Source organism: Passer domesticus, chromosome 6, assembly GCF_036417665.1.
Source record: "Passer domesticus isolate bPasDom1 chromosome 6, bPasDom1.hap1, whole genome shotgun sequence".
NCBI lineage: Eukaryota > Metazoa > Chordata > Aves > Passeriformes > Passeridae > Passer > Passer domesticus.
The window spans coordinates 45,591,993-45,611,471 of record NC_087479.1 but is presented as its reverse complement, the minus strand read 5'-3'; the positions used below and the strand labels follow the sequence as shown (position 1 = coordinate 45,611,471).

Below are 19,479 nucleotides of genomic sequence, written 5' to 3'. Positions count from 1 at the left end.
TTTGCAGAGCAGAACAGTCTGCAGGTCAGCCTGGGCTCAAGAAGCAGAGAGCAGGGAGACTGTGGTGACTGCAACACAAGCGAGCCTCTTGCTCTGGAGTACAGGACACCTATGTATGGGCTACTTGCTCAGCATGGGTATGTTGGGGATTGTTTGCATGACAGTAAAATCCTTTAGTGGTGGGGAGGTTGTTGTGATAGTTGATTGGGAAGCCACATAAAATGCACACAAGTAATATGTTCCTTTTATCTTAGCCTGCACAGCTAAATGCCCCATGGGGGTAAAATTTTTGAAGATAATTGCTCTTTTAAACACCAGACTGTCCTAAGCAATTTCCCAGAAAATACGGAGTAGCTCTGCTTTTGAGAGTGAGAAGACTGCAAGAAATCAGCAGAAGACAAAAAAAAAAAAACCCCAAATCTAATGAGTGAGAGTGAATCTGTCAAATAATGCAGGTCCAGAAAAGGGTTAGTTATGGGTGTAAAGGAGATTGTTCAATGGGCTGTGGGTTGCCAAGTCCAGCTGGAAATTGCCTTTAAATCAAAGCACACAGAATGTCATTCAGACCTGAGACCTGCTGTTGTAAGCAAGGTAACTTCCTCTGTGAGCTTGATGCATGCTTCCAGTCTGCAGGAATGGCTGCACTCAGCTTCCTGGGAAAACACTGCTGCATGGTCAGCTCTCTGCTCTAAATGACAGTGGCTGAGAGCTCCTCAAATGCTGGCTGGAGGGAGCAGGGCATCTGCATTGCTCTGTTTGCCTGTTTGCTGTGTCCTTTCCCTGGGGTGCTTCACCTTCTTCCTGGCACACATGCACCACCTGGAGCTGTTTGCTGGCAGGGAATTACTTGTTTGAACAACAGGACACATCTGATTTTAACCTCATCACCAGAAGATGTGCATAGGAGGGTACTACATCAATTACTTCAGTTATCAGTGAATGGCTGTTCCCTGGTTAAGGGAAGTTATTCTGCATATTTCTGTGATTCCATGATATTCTAGAAAGTGTGGATTATATTCTAGCCAGCAGCTAGGTGAAGGAAAATGCATCTGAAAAAGAGCACTGAGAAGTGACTCCAGTTCTAACAGAGACTGATGTGTCTTGGCTGTTGTCAGCGTGCAGCTGGGAGGAAAAAAAAGGTAAGCATAAAAGCATCTGAAGTCTTAATAACTCTCAGAAAAATGAGCAATGTGCGAAAGATTTTTCCTCAGCAAGGCAAACTCTATCATACCTGCAGATGATGTTATCCCAAAGTAAATTAATGAAATGGTGACATTCAGGGAAGGAACAGCTGACAGCTTTGCACACATCTTCAAGCATGGAAATGAGTGATATTTTTTGGCAGACTTACTTGAAACAGGGATGATAAATAAAACCATAGTAGACTGACAGAGAGAGCCCACTCACAAGTTGTTTACTGAAATGAAGATACAGCTGAAAGTAATTACTTGTTTCCCAGAGGTATAAGTGATAGTGCCTTGTACAAGAAATAATACTTGGTTATTTCAGTTGGAATGTAAAATAGGATAGAAAGGTTTCCTCTTTCTGAGGTTAAGATGCTGGATATTTTCACCTCCTTTCAGAAAAGTATGTGTTTATGAATGTAATATATATAACATATGCAGTCAACCATCTATATGCCACTGGCAATTAGGAAGTGAGGCAATGTCCAATATTATTTCCCATTAACAGCCAGGATCTCGCTGTACAGATTCTGATTAAAAGCCTGACTCTGCGGCACGTAAGATTAAAAATACTCCTTTAAAACAATGCACTTCTGAAGATGATCCTCTCCTGGCTACAAAATCATCTCAAGACACTTGGAGGCAGGGCTGCTTGATCGTAACATTTTAGCTGTGTGCAAACTGTAGTAAAATTACAATTGCATTCAGTCCTAGCTACTCTGTACCTTCTTGCTGAAGAACATTTGTTTTCTAAGTCCTCTCTTCCAGACTGGAAATGTGGGAAGGCAGCCTGGCAGCTTTTGCAGAGGTGTCCTCAGTGCCATCTTTTCCTAACATGGGTTTGCAGTCAGCCCCTTGTAAGCAGCCTCTCTTGCCTTGCCACAGGCCATGGAAAAAGAACCATTCCTTTTTTTGGTTTTCCTCTGCTTAAAGACAAGGCTGCTTCTTACCTGTGCCAGTTCAAGTACTGACTTTTTCTTCTCTTCCTCCTTCAGTAAAGTGGGGTGATTCACAAAGTCTTCAGAAAGATAGCATTATACACAGTTTATAGTACAAAGGGGAGGGAAAAAAAGGTCAGATGAATGAGCATGAAGGAGATTTCTCCTGTGTCCTTTGGAGGAGAAGCAGAAAGATTGGGAATGGTATCTATGCACAGTAGGTGTCTGCCTTGACTACCTGACAATACATGGTCATTGCAAAGGTGAGTCCGAGAATCTAAGAGAAAAGAAACAACAATTGTTTTTCAGTAAGTAAAAAACCCCAATTTATTTAAATAACAAGAAAAAAGAGAAAAGCATGACTAGTTTTGTTCACACACAGGAGAACATGTCACATACTGCTTTTCCTGCCTGCTCATGTCCTTGTTCCATTCCTGGAGTCTGTCTGCCTTTTGTCCTTATCTGTATTGCTGTCTTAGAGAATGGACAGTGAGAGCAGGGGAGAGTTAATTTCTCCACCAAAAGCAGCCACCAGATACTGGGAAGAAGTATATTGAAAAAAATTTGGATGTCTTTTGCTTGAAAATATTTTACAGTAGCAATCCACAGCTGTGTGGGCATTATGTGGGTGTCCCTGTAGCTGTTGTTTTGAAAGGCATTGGGTTAATCCCTGGCCCTACAAATGCTGTGGTTTACTTGACTGTACTTTACTTTTCCAAGTGTACATGTGCACAGGTCCCTGTGGGGGAATCACTGGAGACTGAACATGCATTAATCATGGCCATCAGTGCCTCATCAACAATGGATGTGTTTTTCTACTCAGCCTCTTCAAGAGAAGCAGCAGGGAGGTGGGGGTTCTTCTCCAGCTAAGCACTGACCTGTTGTGCTGCCTCTGGTGGTTACTTCATCAAAAGGGGATGGGGGACAGAGTCTTATTTTCCTTCCAGCTGAAGTACCTATATGAATGTACTAAGTGCTTGTTACTTTCCCTTTGCAACACCACTGTAAGAGTTGTCACTGAAATGAAAGTCTGCCAGGAAGAAAATTTTAGGGTATGAATTCTGTTAAGCACTTCATGTGACCACTTAAAATTTAGTCTTTACATGAGTAATAGTTCCTGTTAATGAGTACTTTGAAAGAATATATGAATACACACAAACTATATTTATGAAGAAAAAATGGTTATAAAGGTGTTAATCTTCCTCAAGTCTCACTCTTCTACAGTGAAATCAGATTATTAGGTTTTGGTGTGCTGTTTATAACAAGCACTGGCCTTTTGGAAGTATCCACCTTTGGGGACATCTATGTAACAAAACAGTGGTGGCTGAACTTGGTTTATAATTTGAAGCATGCACGACTGAGGAAGATTCTTCTGTTGCATGTGCAGTAATGTTCTTCAAATTATGTCACTGAATGATTCATTAAGATGCTTAAAATGAAAAACTGCCACATGCTGTGGGCCAGAACACAACTGAAACAGCAGCAAGAGAGAGGGCCCCGTTCATTTTAGGTGACAGTACACAGAAAGTTTTGTCATCAGGTAGATTCAATCACACCAGGCAGCTGGAAGGCAGACTGAAAATCTGTTGTGTTCTGAGGTGTTTTCCCTGCATTGCACAGCATTTACTAGGAATATGAATTTGCATTTTTAAATTGTCTGAAGTGCTTCCTCCCATGCAAACTAGCAATGTCTTTCTGTCAGAAAGATAGTATTGCCTTAGAAATTTAATCTATTTAGGGCATTTATGAGAAGGACTCTGACCATGGGCTGCTGGAGGTTTTTAGTGTGTCTTTTAAAGATACCCTAAATGCTGAATGGATGCTCAAAAGCTGGTTTGTTTTTTTTATCATGGTAATATATTAACAACAGTCATACATTGCCTGTCTGCCATATGATCTTGTGCTTTTTTTTCTCTAAGCATATCTGCTTATTATACTGGAACAAACCCCAAAACTCTACTGAATTTGGGCCTGTGAGGCATCAGGCATTTGCATTAATAAGTTGCAGCCAATAAATGACATATGAGAGAGTAAGATATGTGCCATTCTGCCTAATCTGTCATTATTGGGAATGTGAGTGGAATACTGATCCCAGACTCTCTCCTGCTGCTGCTAGGGGCATACCAGACAAATTAAAAAAACAAACAAACAAACAAAAAAAACCAACACCAACCAAACCAAACAACCATGAGTTAATCTGCAGTTACACAGTGTCAATTAGCTTAGCAATGCCATCCTTTGTGCTTGCATGTTGAGTGTGAGAAAGGGCGAGCTGGAAACTAAAGCTAGATCTTCACTGAATTTAGGAAAGGGACTTTGAACCAGCCTGAGCTCAGGCACAACTTTCACCTGTGTATCCTCAGGCTGTGCCACTGGTGCTTGGACTGGCACACCCACAGCAGGCTGGGTTAAAGGCACAGGCACTTTGTAAGAGACAAAATGGTGGACAACAGATTCTTTGATCATGGTCACAATGGAAAGGACTGCAACTCAAAAATCTGATGGGCATGTCTCTGCCAATCTCAGTAAGGCTGCACAGGTTTATTGCCACGTTGACTACTGGGCACCTCATCCTGATTTGTAATTTACCCTGGGACTGAGGGATGAGGTTGAAGACCTAAGCTACCTCTAGATTATGCTGAAATAGTCTATTTAGCCCAAGTCCTCTCTGGAGAATAACTGGACAAATACAGGCACCCTAAAGGCAGTTCATCCTACCCTGATTAGGTGTCTGGAGTCCAGTCTCCCCTCCCACGTCCAGTTTCAGTCTTACATAAACCACTTGATATAGTGCCAGCTCTTTGCAGTGCATCATAAAATAGTGTGCAGTATTCGTAGTTCTGTGCCTTGTACACAATATTTTAACTAAAGTAAAACTCAAAGTACTTAATTTTGCATGATGGCAGACAAAAATTCTGCAAGATTTAAAACCTGCTTGGGCAGAATATATATCTGAATCTGTGGTTACTTTGTTAGTTACAATTAATTAGGATTTGAAAATTGATATTAAACTGTACCTGCACCATAGCTGTGCACAATCCAAAGATTCCCACTGCCAGTAAGTTTTCCTGGAGCCATACTTTCACAGTTTCATAGCAAGGCTAAAAAGAAAAAACAAACCAAGAATATTGTATTGGCCATAAATACAGCTCTACTCTCCCAGGAATATACAGCCAGAGAAAAAATGGATCTGACCTAGCTGATAGGTAGCCTGAATTATCATTTCAGTGCTGGAGCAGCTACAATGTATTTTTGGGCTGAAGCTTGAACATGGAGTACTAATCCCAGTTACACAAATAAGTGCACCTCCAAAATGTGCATGAGCACTGCTCCATATAAATTCAGCCAGTAACTAAAAATAGTGTGCTGGTTTTAATTGGAGTAGAGTTCATTTTCTTCACAGTGATTGGTATGGGACTGTGTTTTGGATTTGTCCTGAACACAGGATTGATAATCTGGAGATATTTTTGCTATCATTGAGCAGGAGTTTTTTGTTTCCCTATGGAACTGTCTTTATCTCAACCCACACTTTTCTCACTTTTACTTTTCTGCTTCTCCCCTTGATCCCACTGGTGGGAAAGGAAGCAGGCAGCTGTGTGGGGCTTAGTAGGCAGCTGGGGTTAAACTACTGCAAATAAACAAGCACTGGGTTTGGGTCCTCTTTGCCCTCTAAAACCCAAGCAGAAGCAGTTAGAACCTTACAATGAGGCTTTCATTTTCTCCACATTTCAGGAAAAATAAACATTCCTTTTAATACATACAGACCCATGAAACCAAACAGTCCCAGTGCGAGTGGCTCAGTAGCTGCCACTGCTGCACACGGACCCATTTCATACCATTTTCATCCATTTCAAACTGCAGTGTGGGCACTCCTCCATCATTTTCTTCATGCTTTAAATTCTGCAATAGCTATAGCCCTGTTTTACTGGTCCACTTTTGGGAAGGGTGGAATTGGCCCAAGTGAAACCTTTCTTTAAATAATAATGTCTGTAAGACAACCGTGTGCAAAAACAGGACCCCTGTCCTGAAATGTTGGTGGCCAAGAATCATTCAGCCTTCAGTTAGGGTTTTACATATAGTTTTACATATGTAAAACTACACACCTTTAGTTATAGTTTTACATAAGTATAAAGGAAGAACTCTTAATGGCCATCAGAAGCAGAGGGTTAACCTGCATTGATTTTCTTGCTACCCTCAATGAAATACAATAACTTTTCAGTACTTAAATTAAAAAAAATACCTGGAGCTACTCAAGAAGTATAAGGAAGCTGTGCTTGATGTGAACTCAGCCTCTGTGAGTACCAATCCATGCATATGAAATCTCACTAGAAAGTAGCCAAGAGAGTTTTACTCATTGTCTTCACAAACCATTAGAACCAGCAAAACTTAGTTATAATTCCACTTCATCAGGTGGCCTTGCTCCACACCCCTCCTGTGTAATTGCACTACCTGTAATTAGCATACAGAATTGCTGAGCTAATTTCAGAGACATATTTCGGCTCTGACTATCTGTTCCAGAAAGATCTTGCTGAGGCCATTGTAGGGGAATTATCCCATGGAGTTTTGAATTTGATTACAGGCAAGTGCAGAAACTCAATGCAAAAAAAAGAAAAAAAAATGCTGCTGGCAACTCAGCGGAACAGTTCCCACTCTTCTGTGCAGTGGAGGCCCCCAAACGAGAGCTCCTGGTAGGAGAAGAGTGCTCAAGGCTCTCACAGTCCTCTTGTCTCTGGGCTGCCTGGGCTGTGATAAGCTACAGCTGCTGCTCCAGGGCCTGTGTGTGCATGAACCATTTGCCTTTATTGCCACCTGACCCCAGCAGGTGGGACACTAAAAAGGACATTCCTGCCATTTCCTAGCTTGATGTCACTAGTCTGTGCTGCAGATCAGTGTTGGAATGGACCTGTCTGCAGTGTGAAACAACAGCTTGGAGCCTGATGAAAGCAAACCAGCTCATAAAAATAACTAAATAGGGGGTTTCATGGGAGATCAAAGGCCACAGCTCAACAGGAGCCTTCTGAAAGCACCTGGTGAAAGGTGAATTAGGATAGGATGAGGTGCCCCCCTCAAATGACTGCTGCCCACCCTTCAGCTGGGCTGCAGGGCAGCTGCTGCCGTGTGCTGCAGAGCTACTCACCGCTTTCCACCAGGTCCCTGGGGAATGCAGCCCACAGTTCTCACTGAATTCTAAGCAGCAGGAGTCTGGCACCCGGGTTGTGTTGTACACCTCGAACCAGTCCGTGTAGTTGGAGACTCCACAGCATCTGAACTGGAAAAAGATGAACCGAGGTGATACCGTAAGCGTGATCCATCACTGCCTGTTCTGACTTTGCCTCCTGCAGCCTGACACTCGGTGCATTTTGATTATACCAGCAAAGGCTTTAAATTTTAAAGGAATACAGTACTTCCTCAGCTTTACCCAAACAGACCCTTTTCTCTACTCTTTTGTATTACATTTAAATATGGCCTTGTATGCAGCTAATGTTGATGCAAGAAGCAAAGGCCCTTATTTGCAGTGGGAAGATACTGCAGGAGCTGAAACTGGACAACCTCAGACAAGTGCTGAGATTGAGTTATTGACTGACCAAAATTGTAACAGTTGTTTGCAGCTTGTCAAGAAAAAAGATACAGGTACAGCTCCCAAGAGATGAAGACAGTGGATCTCTGTAGCACACTACTTCTGGGATCATGATTGGAATAAACACGACAAACTTCTCACTAAGCTGTTAATTACTAATCATCTTTGAAAGTCTTTTCCAGTCAGCAAAAGGTGTATTTCCCCCTCTTCTCTCTGTGGTGCAGTTCTTTAATGTTGTCATCTGATGCTGCTCTAACAGTTGTGCCTTGTCTGCCTACAATGACACAGCGTGTGCACAGATCACAACACTGCTAAATCAGAAGGTCTGTTTGACTTTGGTAGTGGGATGAAAGGTAGAGAAACACACCATGGTAGAGGGAATGGCTCTGTGGCCATCTTCCCCTTGGGAACTGGTCTATTCCTGTGATAGGAAATAAGCTAGGACTCATTACCATATAGATGTATACACCATCTGTCACCCTTATGCAAAAGTATGAATTTGTTGGGATTTAGACACTTCAGCACCAATGAGTAAACAAGACAACACTGGGCTGCAGAACTGCTCTCTGCTATTCACAGTACCTCACACTTTTTTGGGGCTATGCCAGCCACCTACCTAGTCCCAACATTACTTGCCAAGATCTTATTTTTTTAAATGTGAATTTAGATAAGCCTGAAGAGTGTTTTTCGCATCCCTGTAGAGACTACATCTCTTGTTTTTGAGAGACTCGTAATCATGCAGACATCTGCATGACCAGGGCCAAAGATGACCTAATTGAGAGCCTGATGTTTACACTGGTTTGTGGGAGAGTTTTCCTTTGTTATATAATAGTTGTAGAGTTCAGGCTGTAGTAGAGTTGTACTGTTCAGGTCTTGTTGCACACACAAAATGTGCTACTCCAGACCCATAGAGGGCAGAGGTGTCACATGCTGCCTCATGCATCTTATGATGCTTCAAGCACTCAGAAAATACTCCTTGATAAAGACATATCAGTGCTCACAGCAGAGTTTTTCTTCTGTCAAGGAAAAGTCAGAAAACTTTCCTGCACTAGCATCTATCCTTCCAAGTTTCTGCTCCAAATTTTGATTTGGTCTGTGGCAGGACTCAATCCTGCACTTGCAAATGTTTGATTTTTAAGTTTAAAGGCTTCATTTTCTAGAAACTGACACGAAACTAGAAAAAAAGTTTGTGCCTTTCTTTTTTCCCTCCATGTTGCTGCACAGAAAACAGGAGGTCCATGTGTAACAGGTCCCAAAAGTGAGTAGGAGCAGCCTGGAATACATGGCATGCATTTGAGGAAGACTGGTTTATTTGGAAATCTAACAAGAAGAAGGTCTTGCAGGCTGTCATCATTAGAGTTAGGAGGCAGCTCTTTGATAGACAGCGAGAAGTGACAGCTTGTAAACAGCAAGCCTTAAAAATGTGGCTCATCTGTGATGTAGAGTGTGCAGCAGCAAGGGCTGAGACATTTGAGTGATGTTCTGGCCAAACACAAGTGACACAAGTTTGCATAAATCAGAACTAGACTCCTTCTTCCCATAATAATGCATGGCTGAAGGTGTCAGTCTGACAGACTAAGGAGATGAAGATGAAGCACGGGTTTTGTAGCCAAGTGCTCACTAACAGGCTGAGGACAGCTGCTCCTATGGAGCCTGTGAAGCAGGAGGTGGCTAGGCCATGAGCTAGGATTGGGACTCCAAAGAGTAAAAAATTCCTGGTAAGCCACAAGGTGAGAATAGGAGGGGATGCAGTTGCAAAGATGAACAGCAGTTGGACACAAACTGCTGCCCACACAGAATCTCTGTAAAAGAGCACAGCAGACACAGCAATGGGCTAAGAGAAGTTCAAGGTATAAAACAAAGGATATAAGACAGGATCAATGGTCTTGGGACTGGAAGAAATATCTTTGGAAGACGAAGGATGAGCAATGGGATTAAGCAGTGCATGATCCATAGCCCTAATCAAGAGGAGGTGATGAATACAGCAGAGTTCTAACACCAGAGACCTGAGAGTGCAGAAGCAAGGGAGGGAACACTGCTCAGCGAAGGCCAAGTCCTCTCACTGGCATCTCTAGGGAGCAGGGGCATTGATCCATGCTCAAAGATGCAGGAATGAGGAAATGAGCAGCAACGGGATTGAATGGGTCACCATTCAATCCAGCAAAGGGGTCCACTAGAAGCCAGGAAGGCAGATAAGCTGAGAGCCCAATAAACTCAGAGACTTCACTCTGGAGTCCAAGCAGAAAAGAGAGAGTGCAGGAGTGATTTTGGATCATGTGACAAGCAACTGATTTATCCCAGCAGCTGAACAGCAAGCAGCCAAATTGTTGAGGGAGATCAGGGACCATTAGAAGAAAGGGGAATAGGGAAAACTTTTTTTAGAGTCCTTTTAGATTTGAGAACAGTGTTCTCTTGAAAATTGGCAAGGTTTCTAAGCAGGGATAGTTGGAGACAGGCCTACACCTGGAGGATGGAGAAAGCTCAGGGCACATAAAGGACAATGTCTGTCACCAGCAGTTTGTTGTAGTCATTTCTACCACAAAGGTTGATGTTCTACCAATGCAAAGCATGAAAGCATTGAAGACTCGATTCTTGCTACAACTACATTCATTTTTTATTCACATTTAAACTCCTATCTTGTTCCCTTCACAAGTTAAGTGATAAAATTACACAAGTTTGCCTAATTGCTTACCTCTGTTCCTACTTACAACATTTACATTTTTTTAGAAATAATTACAAACAGTGATTATTTTGGAGTACCCAGACTAACACACTTTAAAAGGGAGTATTCTATTTAAAAAGTTTCTATCTCAGTGCAACAGTGCCACTCCTGATAAGCAGCTGGACACTTGTACATATTTTACATTATTCCCAATATTGAAGGCTAAGTAGGCCTTACCTTTGCCAAATTCCAGACTCAGTCAGGTTTGTGAAAATAAACAGATACTCAATCTTTGTTGCAGACAGTTTTTTAGCAAAGCCTTGTTTTCTGGTTTTGTGAATGGGCAAAGAACTAGAGACAGAGTAGGGGGCCATCTATATACCTTTTTCCTCCATCACTGTAAAAAGGGATGAATAATATTTTGTTCTAAAAATCATGCTTAATGGGTGGTGTTTTCCAGTAGTAATTCTAAAGTATGGCTTGATCTAATTGAATCAATGACTGGAATAGGGAGATGGGTCAAATTTCTTCTCAGTTACAGTGGTCTAAACAGACATGAAAAGGCAATACACAGCAGCAAAAGTGAGCTGAATTTGCTCACTTTAGTGAAGCTAATCGGTTTTCTGCATGCCTCTCAAATTACTGCCCGCTTAGTTAAAAGTAGAAGTGCTCAAATATTGATCACAAAGATGTTGGGGATGAAGCAACACTTTAAAAATTAATGCCTCTTTCTCATTTTCTAATGATCTCCACCTGTGACTTTAACCAATCCTGGTGGGTAAGGAGTTTAATGCAGTTCAGAGTAACTTACCTCCTGAACTATCAGAATTTTAGTCATGTTTGAAAATCACTTTGTAAGCTTTTGTAGTCTTCAGTCATGACACACAGAATTCATCTGCTTGTGTTTCTGATCCTTTTAAGGTTTGAAACACTATTGAGAAAGGCTGAGAGTTTGGTTAGCTGCAGGTATTAAAAAGAAATCAATAGAATGTTCTGATTTGAAACAGCTCCCTGACCTAGAGGCTTACTAGGACTGCAAAATGAGTCCATTGCCTTTCCTTTCAAACACTTTACAGGTTTGCAGCTTAACCCAACTCCTTTATCAGTAATGTGAGCAGCTCAGGCATCAGCCAAAACTGCAACTTCCTCTTAAAAGACAGGAAGGGAAAAACACTTTCTCCCTTGTTTCTAGTTTCTTGAAAATGGTAGGTTTCTGTTAAAAAGAGGAAAACAATTTTTCAAGGCACAAAGGCTTCAAAAAAGAAAACCTTCCTCAAAAGGTGCTCAGGCCTTTCACACTTAGACAATCACCACTCACAAGTCACTGTGTGCACTGGGCATCCACACTCCCAGTTAAAACTCCCCTCTGATTTGTGACTGGCCAGTCCCACAAAAGTCAAATGCCATCTGAATGTGGTTCCTTGGAAAAACTTTTTCCTCCTTTTTTCAGCCAAAGCTGCCATACACAGTAGTACCTAATGAATGCAGGATGGGGATGGTCTCTAGCTTAAATCTTGGGTGAAATTAAGAACTATGCCAAGCTAAAGCTACTGCTTTAACCACTGCTCAGGCTCTGAAAAATACTTTTACAAAGAAAGGAGTGCAAATGCAGAGGGGACAAGGACTCAATATGATTTCTGCTACTGGCATGTTTTTTACATGGAACTTTTTTTTTGTGAGGCTGCTGTTTTCCATCCACATCCAGCCACAGCCCATGGTTCAGCCAATGACTGATGTCTCCCATCAGGAAAAACTGTCCTATATGGAAATGTGGTTGCTCTGCTGTGGCTTTTGTTGAGAGTCTTAGGAGACAGAATACAAACAGCAAGCCTGGGCTGGGATTTCCCTTGCAGAAAATCCCCTGTATCACCCTAATCCTCCAATCAGTGATTACACTCTACTGATTAGGGATGTAAGAGATAATGATTATTACACAAAAACCCCCCAAGTTGGCATTTAGATAGCTCTATTCAACTGCAAAGTGTTTTACATAATTAACCATGATGGGATTGTCTTTGCTGCACCTCTGCAATAGTCTATTCCCACGTAGTATTGAAAGATACATGTGAGAACCAATTATGCAGAGTGGCAAAAATGGAGCTGTGGGAGCTCTTTGCTGTTCTCCTCAGTGCCCAGCATGGGGAGCACAACGACTCTGACACTGTGGTACTGCCAAGCTGGCACGTGGTAACTGGCAATTTCACAGTGGCCATGAGAGAATGATGTCCCCTGCTGCACACAGCCCGTGGGGTGGCATTTTCTTGTCATCTTCTGAGCTCCTAGGAGTCAGCTAACATGAGTTTCATCTGAAACTCATAAGGCACTCTTTAAACGATCATGGGTTTCAAGACCAAAGGAATTACCAGGACAAATGACCATGATCTGCAGCACTACACAAACCACAGACCATTGAGTCCTGCCTCAAACCCAAGCTGGTCACTGAACCTGACCATTTCCTTTAAGCAAAAAGCCAGGTTTTATTCTTTAGAGAAAAAGAATCTGCTGTGCTGCTGTACAACAGCATCCTACCACCAGATATGTCTAACTTGATATTTTAGCTCTTGGTTCAATTACAGAGCCTTTTTCTTTCACAAACATTTTTCCTTCCTGCTCTCTTTTTAAGGACTGCAATCACACCACTATTTCATCTTTTCCTGTTTATATAAGGTATTTAAAACTATTCACCATAATGTCACTTTCCAAAATTATTATTTTACATCTTTTCTGAATCCAATCAACTCATGAAGATTTTGAAAAAATGTAACTATATGAACTAGACATTGCATATATTCTGTACACCTATTTTACTCAAAGGGGAGAAGAAGTATGATTTTTATATCCCATGGGTCCTCCAAAAACTGCCTTTCCCCCCACCTTTGCTATATGCTTTTGAGACTTCTTGGGGTGTCACTGAAAGCAGATTAATACTTACTACAAATATTTTAATATTAGCCATTTTTGCTATATTTTTACTACACATAATTAAGTTACTGTAAAAGAGTAAACTTTCTAATAATGTTGTATATAAGCAATGATATTAAAAACATTATCTGTATTTCACATGGCTTGCTCTCAAGCTAGCAGCACCAAATGCATTTCTCTTGTCAGCAACTGATGCCTTCTCATATGTGATGTATTGAAAAAAGGAAAAAGTATTGGAAGAGGAAATTATTAACAATATGCAAGATGCTGAGGCCTTTTAAAAGTAACTGAAAGAACTTTTCACATGCAGTTGTTGGAATGCAGGACTGAAATTGGCTTCTTTCCTGGACCTGAGATGTTTGTCTTTCACACACAGGAGTGTTGTAGGCAAGTTACTGCACTCAGCACAGGTCCTGCAGACCCAAAGATGCACAAGGAGCTTGGCCAATCAGTTCTTTTGTTCTGTTAGAGATCTCAAGGATTTCATTTCTCAGATCATTTCTTAGCAGCCTGTTGCTCCTGTTACCTTGTATTGTCCACAAGAGGAGACTGGGAGCTCTGGGAGAGGTTACTGTCTTTGATCCATTTAAGACATCAGGCAAGACTAAACCCCTCCTGTCTGTAGCAAACTTGCACCTCTGGAGGAGAAACTGAGAAGGCTATGCAAGATTTTTTGAGTGAAGCCAAGGCAGTGCAAGTGCTTCTGTCTAAAGCAGGAGAAAAGCTGGAGCACTTTTCCATTCAAGAAGCAGAGAACATGAAATCACAAAGATCACCCCCAGGAGAACTGACTGAACTGAATATGAAACAAGTACAGAGCTAATAAACCTGAACTGTCAGTGATGGTGTTTTCTCAGACAAGGACAGAGGAGGAAGCCAGCTACAATGTTCACCAGTCCTTAGCAGATTAACACTGGCAGAGGGCTGTCAGAGAATCAGGACAAAGGAACAGCAGTGGTAACATAGCAAAAAGCATTCCCAGTCCACCTGCGATGGAGGATGACTGAATTCTGCTGGGGAAAATGTACTGACTGTAGGAGGAGGTTGCAAACACCATGGTCTGTTTCAGTTTTGACTCACTGGTGGGAACAACAGAAGCAGTGAAAGGAGACAGGACAGAAATTAAAAAGTGGTTGAAGAGGTTCTTTGCTATTATGCTATTGCTCTTCATCCCAACATCAGCCACCCCTTTGACTTTAAAGAAAAGGTACTGCTTGTTTCCTGTCTGACCAGCTCCTTCTGATCAACTCCATATAGCATAGAACTGCATGATATTTAGGCATCAACTCAGTATAACCTTCTGAAAGGCAGGTGATACTTGCTGTCAAAGGAGAAATAAATAAAAATGACTGCTTGTTACAAAAAGCAGGGTTTAGATGCTAGTGTGCTGACTGGGTGGGAGAAAGAGAGACTTGGGATTTGGAGGTTTAATTAGGTTCACGCCCAGAACACGCTGTTACAGAACCCAGAAGGTAAAGAGGAAGAGATAAAAAAGAGAGCTCAGACTTACATCTGTTTGAATGATGCTCCATGCATTAGTGAGGCCAATATTTCCATCTGTCCCATATAAGTGAAGTCCTTTCTTCAGATCCCGCTGAGCATACTTGTCAATCTAAAACCAACAACAAAAGACACAGAACTCAAAAATTGCTGAGTACCACATTCCAGAATCAAAGAGCATGGAGCATAGAGCTGTTGGACAATGGTCCTGTACTAAAATGAATAAAAGTTTAACCAACATTTTGTAAATAACAAGAGGAGTTCCTCTTCTGAGTTTATGTTCCCGTTTCCCATCACAGAGAACTTTAATACATCTTTTCCCTTCTCACATAACTACCAAAGTAATACAGGGAGACTGGATGCAGTTTAACCACTCATTTTTCCAAACAAGCCTATTTATGAAATCATTCATCTACACACAGTGTTTCCTTTTAGCTTAGTACATTTAGTTGTGACCAAGTGCATTAATGTGTACTCCTCCATACCGGAAAACAGACATGGTGCTTGTTTAAAATGATGTAACCAATGCTCATTTTGAGTTCATAGAGGCAGCAAAGGTATTCTGCTTCTGCCACACACTTGGGCTTCACTTCTGATTTGTGCACTCAGAATTATTTTCCGACTGCAGCTGCAAAAACCGTGGATGCAAAGCATCTTGCACAATGTAAAAGAGGAATTTTCAACCCACTACATGATCGTTATTATGGGAAAAATATAAAGTTAATCAACAGTATGACTCTACAGAAATACTATGACCTCAAAAGCTCACCATGTCCAGGAGGCCTCTGCTGTATGTGCAAAAGATTGTGCTTGATCTGTCCAGTTCTTTTGTTTCCTTCCTGAAAGTTTACCAGCATCATGTTGAGCCAGTAATAAAAGAGCTTTGAGGCAGTACAAGAAACAGCACAAGTTAAGATTAATTACAACTTAATCTCAGCACCTTAACTATCATGCAAGGCCTTTCTCATGGATGCCTTCCTTAAACAGTAGGTGCTGTGATCCCTCTGTAATTATCATGTAAGCTGCTTTTGGCTTTACACAGAGATTATACATAGTCACTGGTACGTTAATTAGAAGAGAACACCAAAGCTGAAAGCTGTCATTAAATTTGGAATTAGTTGAGAAAATTACAGGCAATAAACGATAAACTTATATGTGCCGGGGATTCCTAGCATTCATTTAAGAATTAGAATGAACTGTATTTCAGCTCTGCACTTACCCTCAGCTCCCTGTGTCTCAACTGGACCTGCTGTGATCTCCAGCAGAGCCATCAATTAGGATGGAAGGGCATGGCTGTGATGCCAGTCTCAGAGAGGCCTGGAAATTTAGTTAATGTCCTACACAGGCAGTGAGGTAAATTAATTGTTGAAAAACTAATTCTTATTCAGAAACTGACAGAGGTGAAGAGGAACAGGGTAACTAAGGGCAGGTGGGGACAGAAATCCAGCAAGGCAATCTGTTACCTTGAAGATGAAAGAGAAAGGTTTATTTTGAATATTAATTTATCTCACCTGAGAATATCTGCCCTGTAGAGTGAGAGCTACACACCAGCCTTAGGTTCATATCAGCACTAATATGGAACAAGGGAGAGAACAGCAATTCTTATCTGAAGGGCAAATGCCACGTTAAAAGGATGCAAAATGCAAAGCTTGCGCTTCCTTAATCAAGTTTTGCTTTGCAATCTTGACATCCTAATTGAGATGGATACTAACATCATGATAATTTATTAACTTAACATTCACAGAAGATCAAGAGCAAAGTTTTGTTAGACCATGTGTGCTTTAACATGGTCACGAGAGATTGTGTCACCAAGCATTCCTGATCTTCCTTCTACCTGGAGAAGCCTCACTAGCAAGCAACTTGCTGAGGCTTCCTCATAAAATTAACCACTTTTCCTGCACAAAGAGTGCAAGGCCTTTATACTGGAAACACAGCTGGCATCAGATTTCCATATTTCAGAAACTGAGTAACCAGCAGAGCATTAGTCAAGGAAACAGGCACTATGTGACCAGTTCTCCCCCAGCTGCTTCACAAAGCCTCAACATCAAGTCCTGCACATGGTATGACCCACCATGATTTGTTGTTTTAAAAATAAAGTGCCTGCTTGAATCTTGCTTGGAAGAGGATGTAATGCTCTTTTATAATCTCACACCATGCATGTGTCTCATTTCCTTATCTCTCTCTCATCTCTGTGCAGGCTACAACTTTGAAGGAGGGAAACACATGTTGTGCAACAGTACTGCCAGATTGTTTCACCTTTATTTCATGTCCACTGACAGGGAAGGCATCTGGAAATACCAGTTTTACACATATACAGAGTGAGAACTTTCTGTTGATTTGAGTGATGGTAAAGGTAGGATTTTACACATTTCTGTTTTACTGAAGTTTCCATCTGACCTTCTAATTAAGTGTGCTATAAATACAACAATATGCTGCTCTCTGAAGAGCAACTGATTTAAAATATTTTTTATTAGAGAGGCAGAGCTACTCCTTGAAGCATTCACACTCTTCTGTTTGCTTACAAAGGGTCAGAGAGGTGTTGGTCAAACCCCAGGAATAACCTTGTACAGAACAACTGAGTTTGTGGGTGGTGACTGCGCTCCAGGAGAAAGGGGGAACAGGGATGAGCTCTTGGCATCCTGGCACTTGTGTCTGCAGCTGAAGCAGCAGCAGGAAGCCCCCACCCTCTGTGTCTCCCCTGTTTCCATTAGTTATTGATGTGTTACCTTGCATGAATTAATCAGGGTGACGTAGCCTTGGACTTCCTAAGGGCCCAGCTGAAATTAAACAGGAGGGCTGCTCTCATTCCCACTGAGAGGAGCTCAGCCTCTGCGTGCAGTCCTATTAAAAGCACATTGACCTCTGCTCAAATAACCTGTGTGCAAGGTTATAAGATGGATGTTTTTCCCCCAACTGAAGCACTGCTTGAAGCTCTAGACATATGATTCCTACTGGCTTTGACTAGAGAGGGGTGAGTAAAATCCAAGGCCAATTTGTGGGGCACAGCTGGCAAGTGCTCTTCCAGGTCCTCCTGTTTCCTTCTAACCTCAATTCTTTTCCTTCCTCAAAATATTTTTAGAATAACAGGAACTTTTCAATATGCCTTTATTCTAATTGTAACTTTGATTTAAATGAAAACTCTCAAAACACCCCCAGCTGTCTCTTCTGCCTTTAATTTAATTTTTTCAGAAAATGATCTTTCTGAAAATGAAATGCTGCGCCACAGTGATTCATCACATCTCCTGACAAATGATCCTACCCAATATTCACCAATCTGTCAGCTTCCCTTGTTTGTCTCTGAGCTACCAGTCCTCAGCCAGGCAAAATGTCTATCTCAAATCAGGACTGAAGTATTATATTTAATATTCTGCAATTTGAATCTGCTGCATTCTTCCATACACAAGCCAGGCCCTTTACAAATCACAGCTCTAGAGAAGTAGCACAAAGAAGAATAACAAAAACTCTGCAGAGAAACTGCTGCTCTAAATGAGATGCCTGTTTTTAGACATGTGGAATACCAGGGATTTCTTTAGACTAAAGAGTTTCTTAAAGATTTGGCAGCAAGAACCTTTATCAATCTGTTAGTGAAAAAGAGAAAAATTCTTTTCCTCCTTGGGATTCATTGGTCAACAGATGAGAGGTGAAAGCTTGAAGCTGGCATGCCATCCATGCAAACTCCTGTGAGCCCTGGGTTCAGACATACTGGACATACTGGAGCCTTGCCCATGCCTATCAGCCCCATCAGGTTCCAGTGGTGTTTCTGCTAGGTTAAATGTGTCCCAGTGTAGTGATCCACTACAATCCATGCCTTCAAGAGAAGCACTTCTTAGAGCAGGGAATGCATATTGCTGCACTTTACCTAAGCTAAGATCCTGTTCCTGCTGCAAAGAGCAGCAATATTTCCTCACTGACTTCCATTAGGCCCTAATAGGGCTCTTAAATCTCTCACTGTCCTATTACAAAGACTTCCTAAAAAATATATACTGACCTAAGGTGGGCAAGTCATGTGCAGAGAGTTGAACTGCAGAAGGGAAAGCTACAAGAGATGTGGCAGGACTGGAGAGAACCTGCCACAGAGGTCAGGAAAAGTGGCTGGAAGCTGGATGCAGTTAGAGAGAATGGGCAGGGATCTATCTGAGCCTCACCTAAACTACAGCTGGGACAAAACATTGCTTAAAAAAACCTGCATATAAATCCAGGCCAAATTAAAGTGTTTCCTTCTTAATCTGTATTCCCTCGAGGCAGCTACTGAAGCTGTAGCAATGCACATGTAAGGCTGCTTTTACTGTCAGCTTTGTCCCCTCATTGCCTCAGAAATCCAGAGCCTCTGAGCACAACTGTGGCTGGCTGGCTGACAAGCCCAGCTGGAGAAGCCAGCACACTTCAAGAGGACCTGGGGCTGTCAGACTCCACCTTGTCTCCCTGAATAAGACAAGCTAAGAATAATTGAGGATGAGATAAAAACTATGTAACAACAGCGACAACAAACTCCTGCTTAGCACAGACATGCTGAAAGCACTACATGAACATTCTGCACTGCAAACACCCAGGTTCACAGTTAATTCCATCTCTGTTTTACAGATGGGGGACTGTAGGAGCCTTCTCCATTCCTAGGGGTGGTTTCACAGACCTCTCACTCTCCCTAAATGGAAGGCTTTGGAGTTTATGTACTTACTGCTAAGGTATGAAACAGAG

At 41.8% G+C, this 19,479-nt stretch overlaps 1 protein-coding gene across 19 annotated transcripts in view; it reads right to left on the bottom strand.

Moving 5' to 3' along the window:
* Positions 1-1,386: 1,386 nt before the first annotated feature.
* The window catches only part of TSPAN4 (tetraspanin 4), a 414,093-nt gene continuing 396,000 nt past the window's right edge, over positions 1,387-19,479 (bottom strand). For 15 of the 19 annotated variants that reach the window (XM_064425143.1, XM_064425153.1, XM_064425150.1 and 12 more), the window contains 4 exons: positions 14,795-14,896; positions 7,260-7,391; positions 5,140-5,223; positions 1,387-2,399 (listed from right to left, as the gene is read on the bottom strand). In XM_064425143.1, coding sequence (XP_064281213.1) covers positions 2,331-2,399; positions 5,140-5,223; positions 7,260-7,391; positions 14,795-14,896 — 387 coding nt within the window. In that variant the 3' untranslated portion in view covers positions 1,387-2,330. Of the gene's footprint in view, positions 2,400-5,139; positions 5,224-7,259; positions 7,392-14,794; positions 14,897-19,479 lie in introns of those variants that run through there. The other 4 variants (XR_010364871.1, XR_010364868.1, XR_010364869.1 and 1 more) reach the window with 1 other exon arrangement.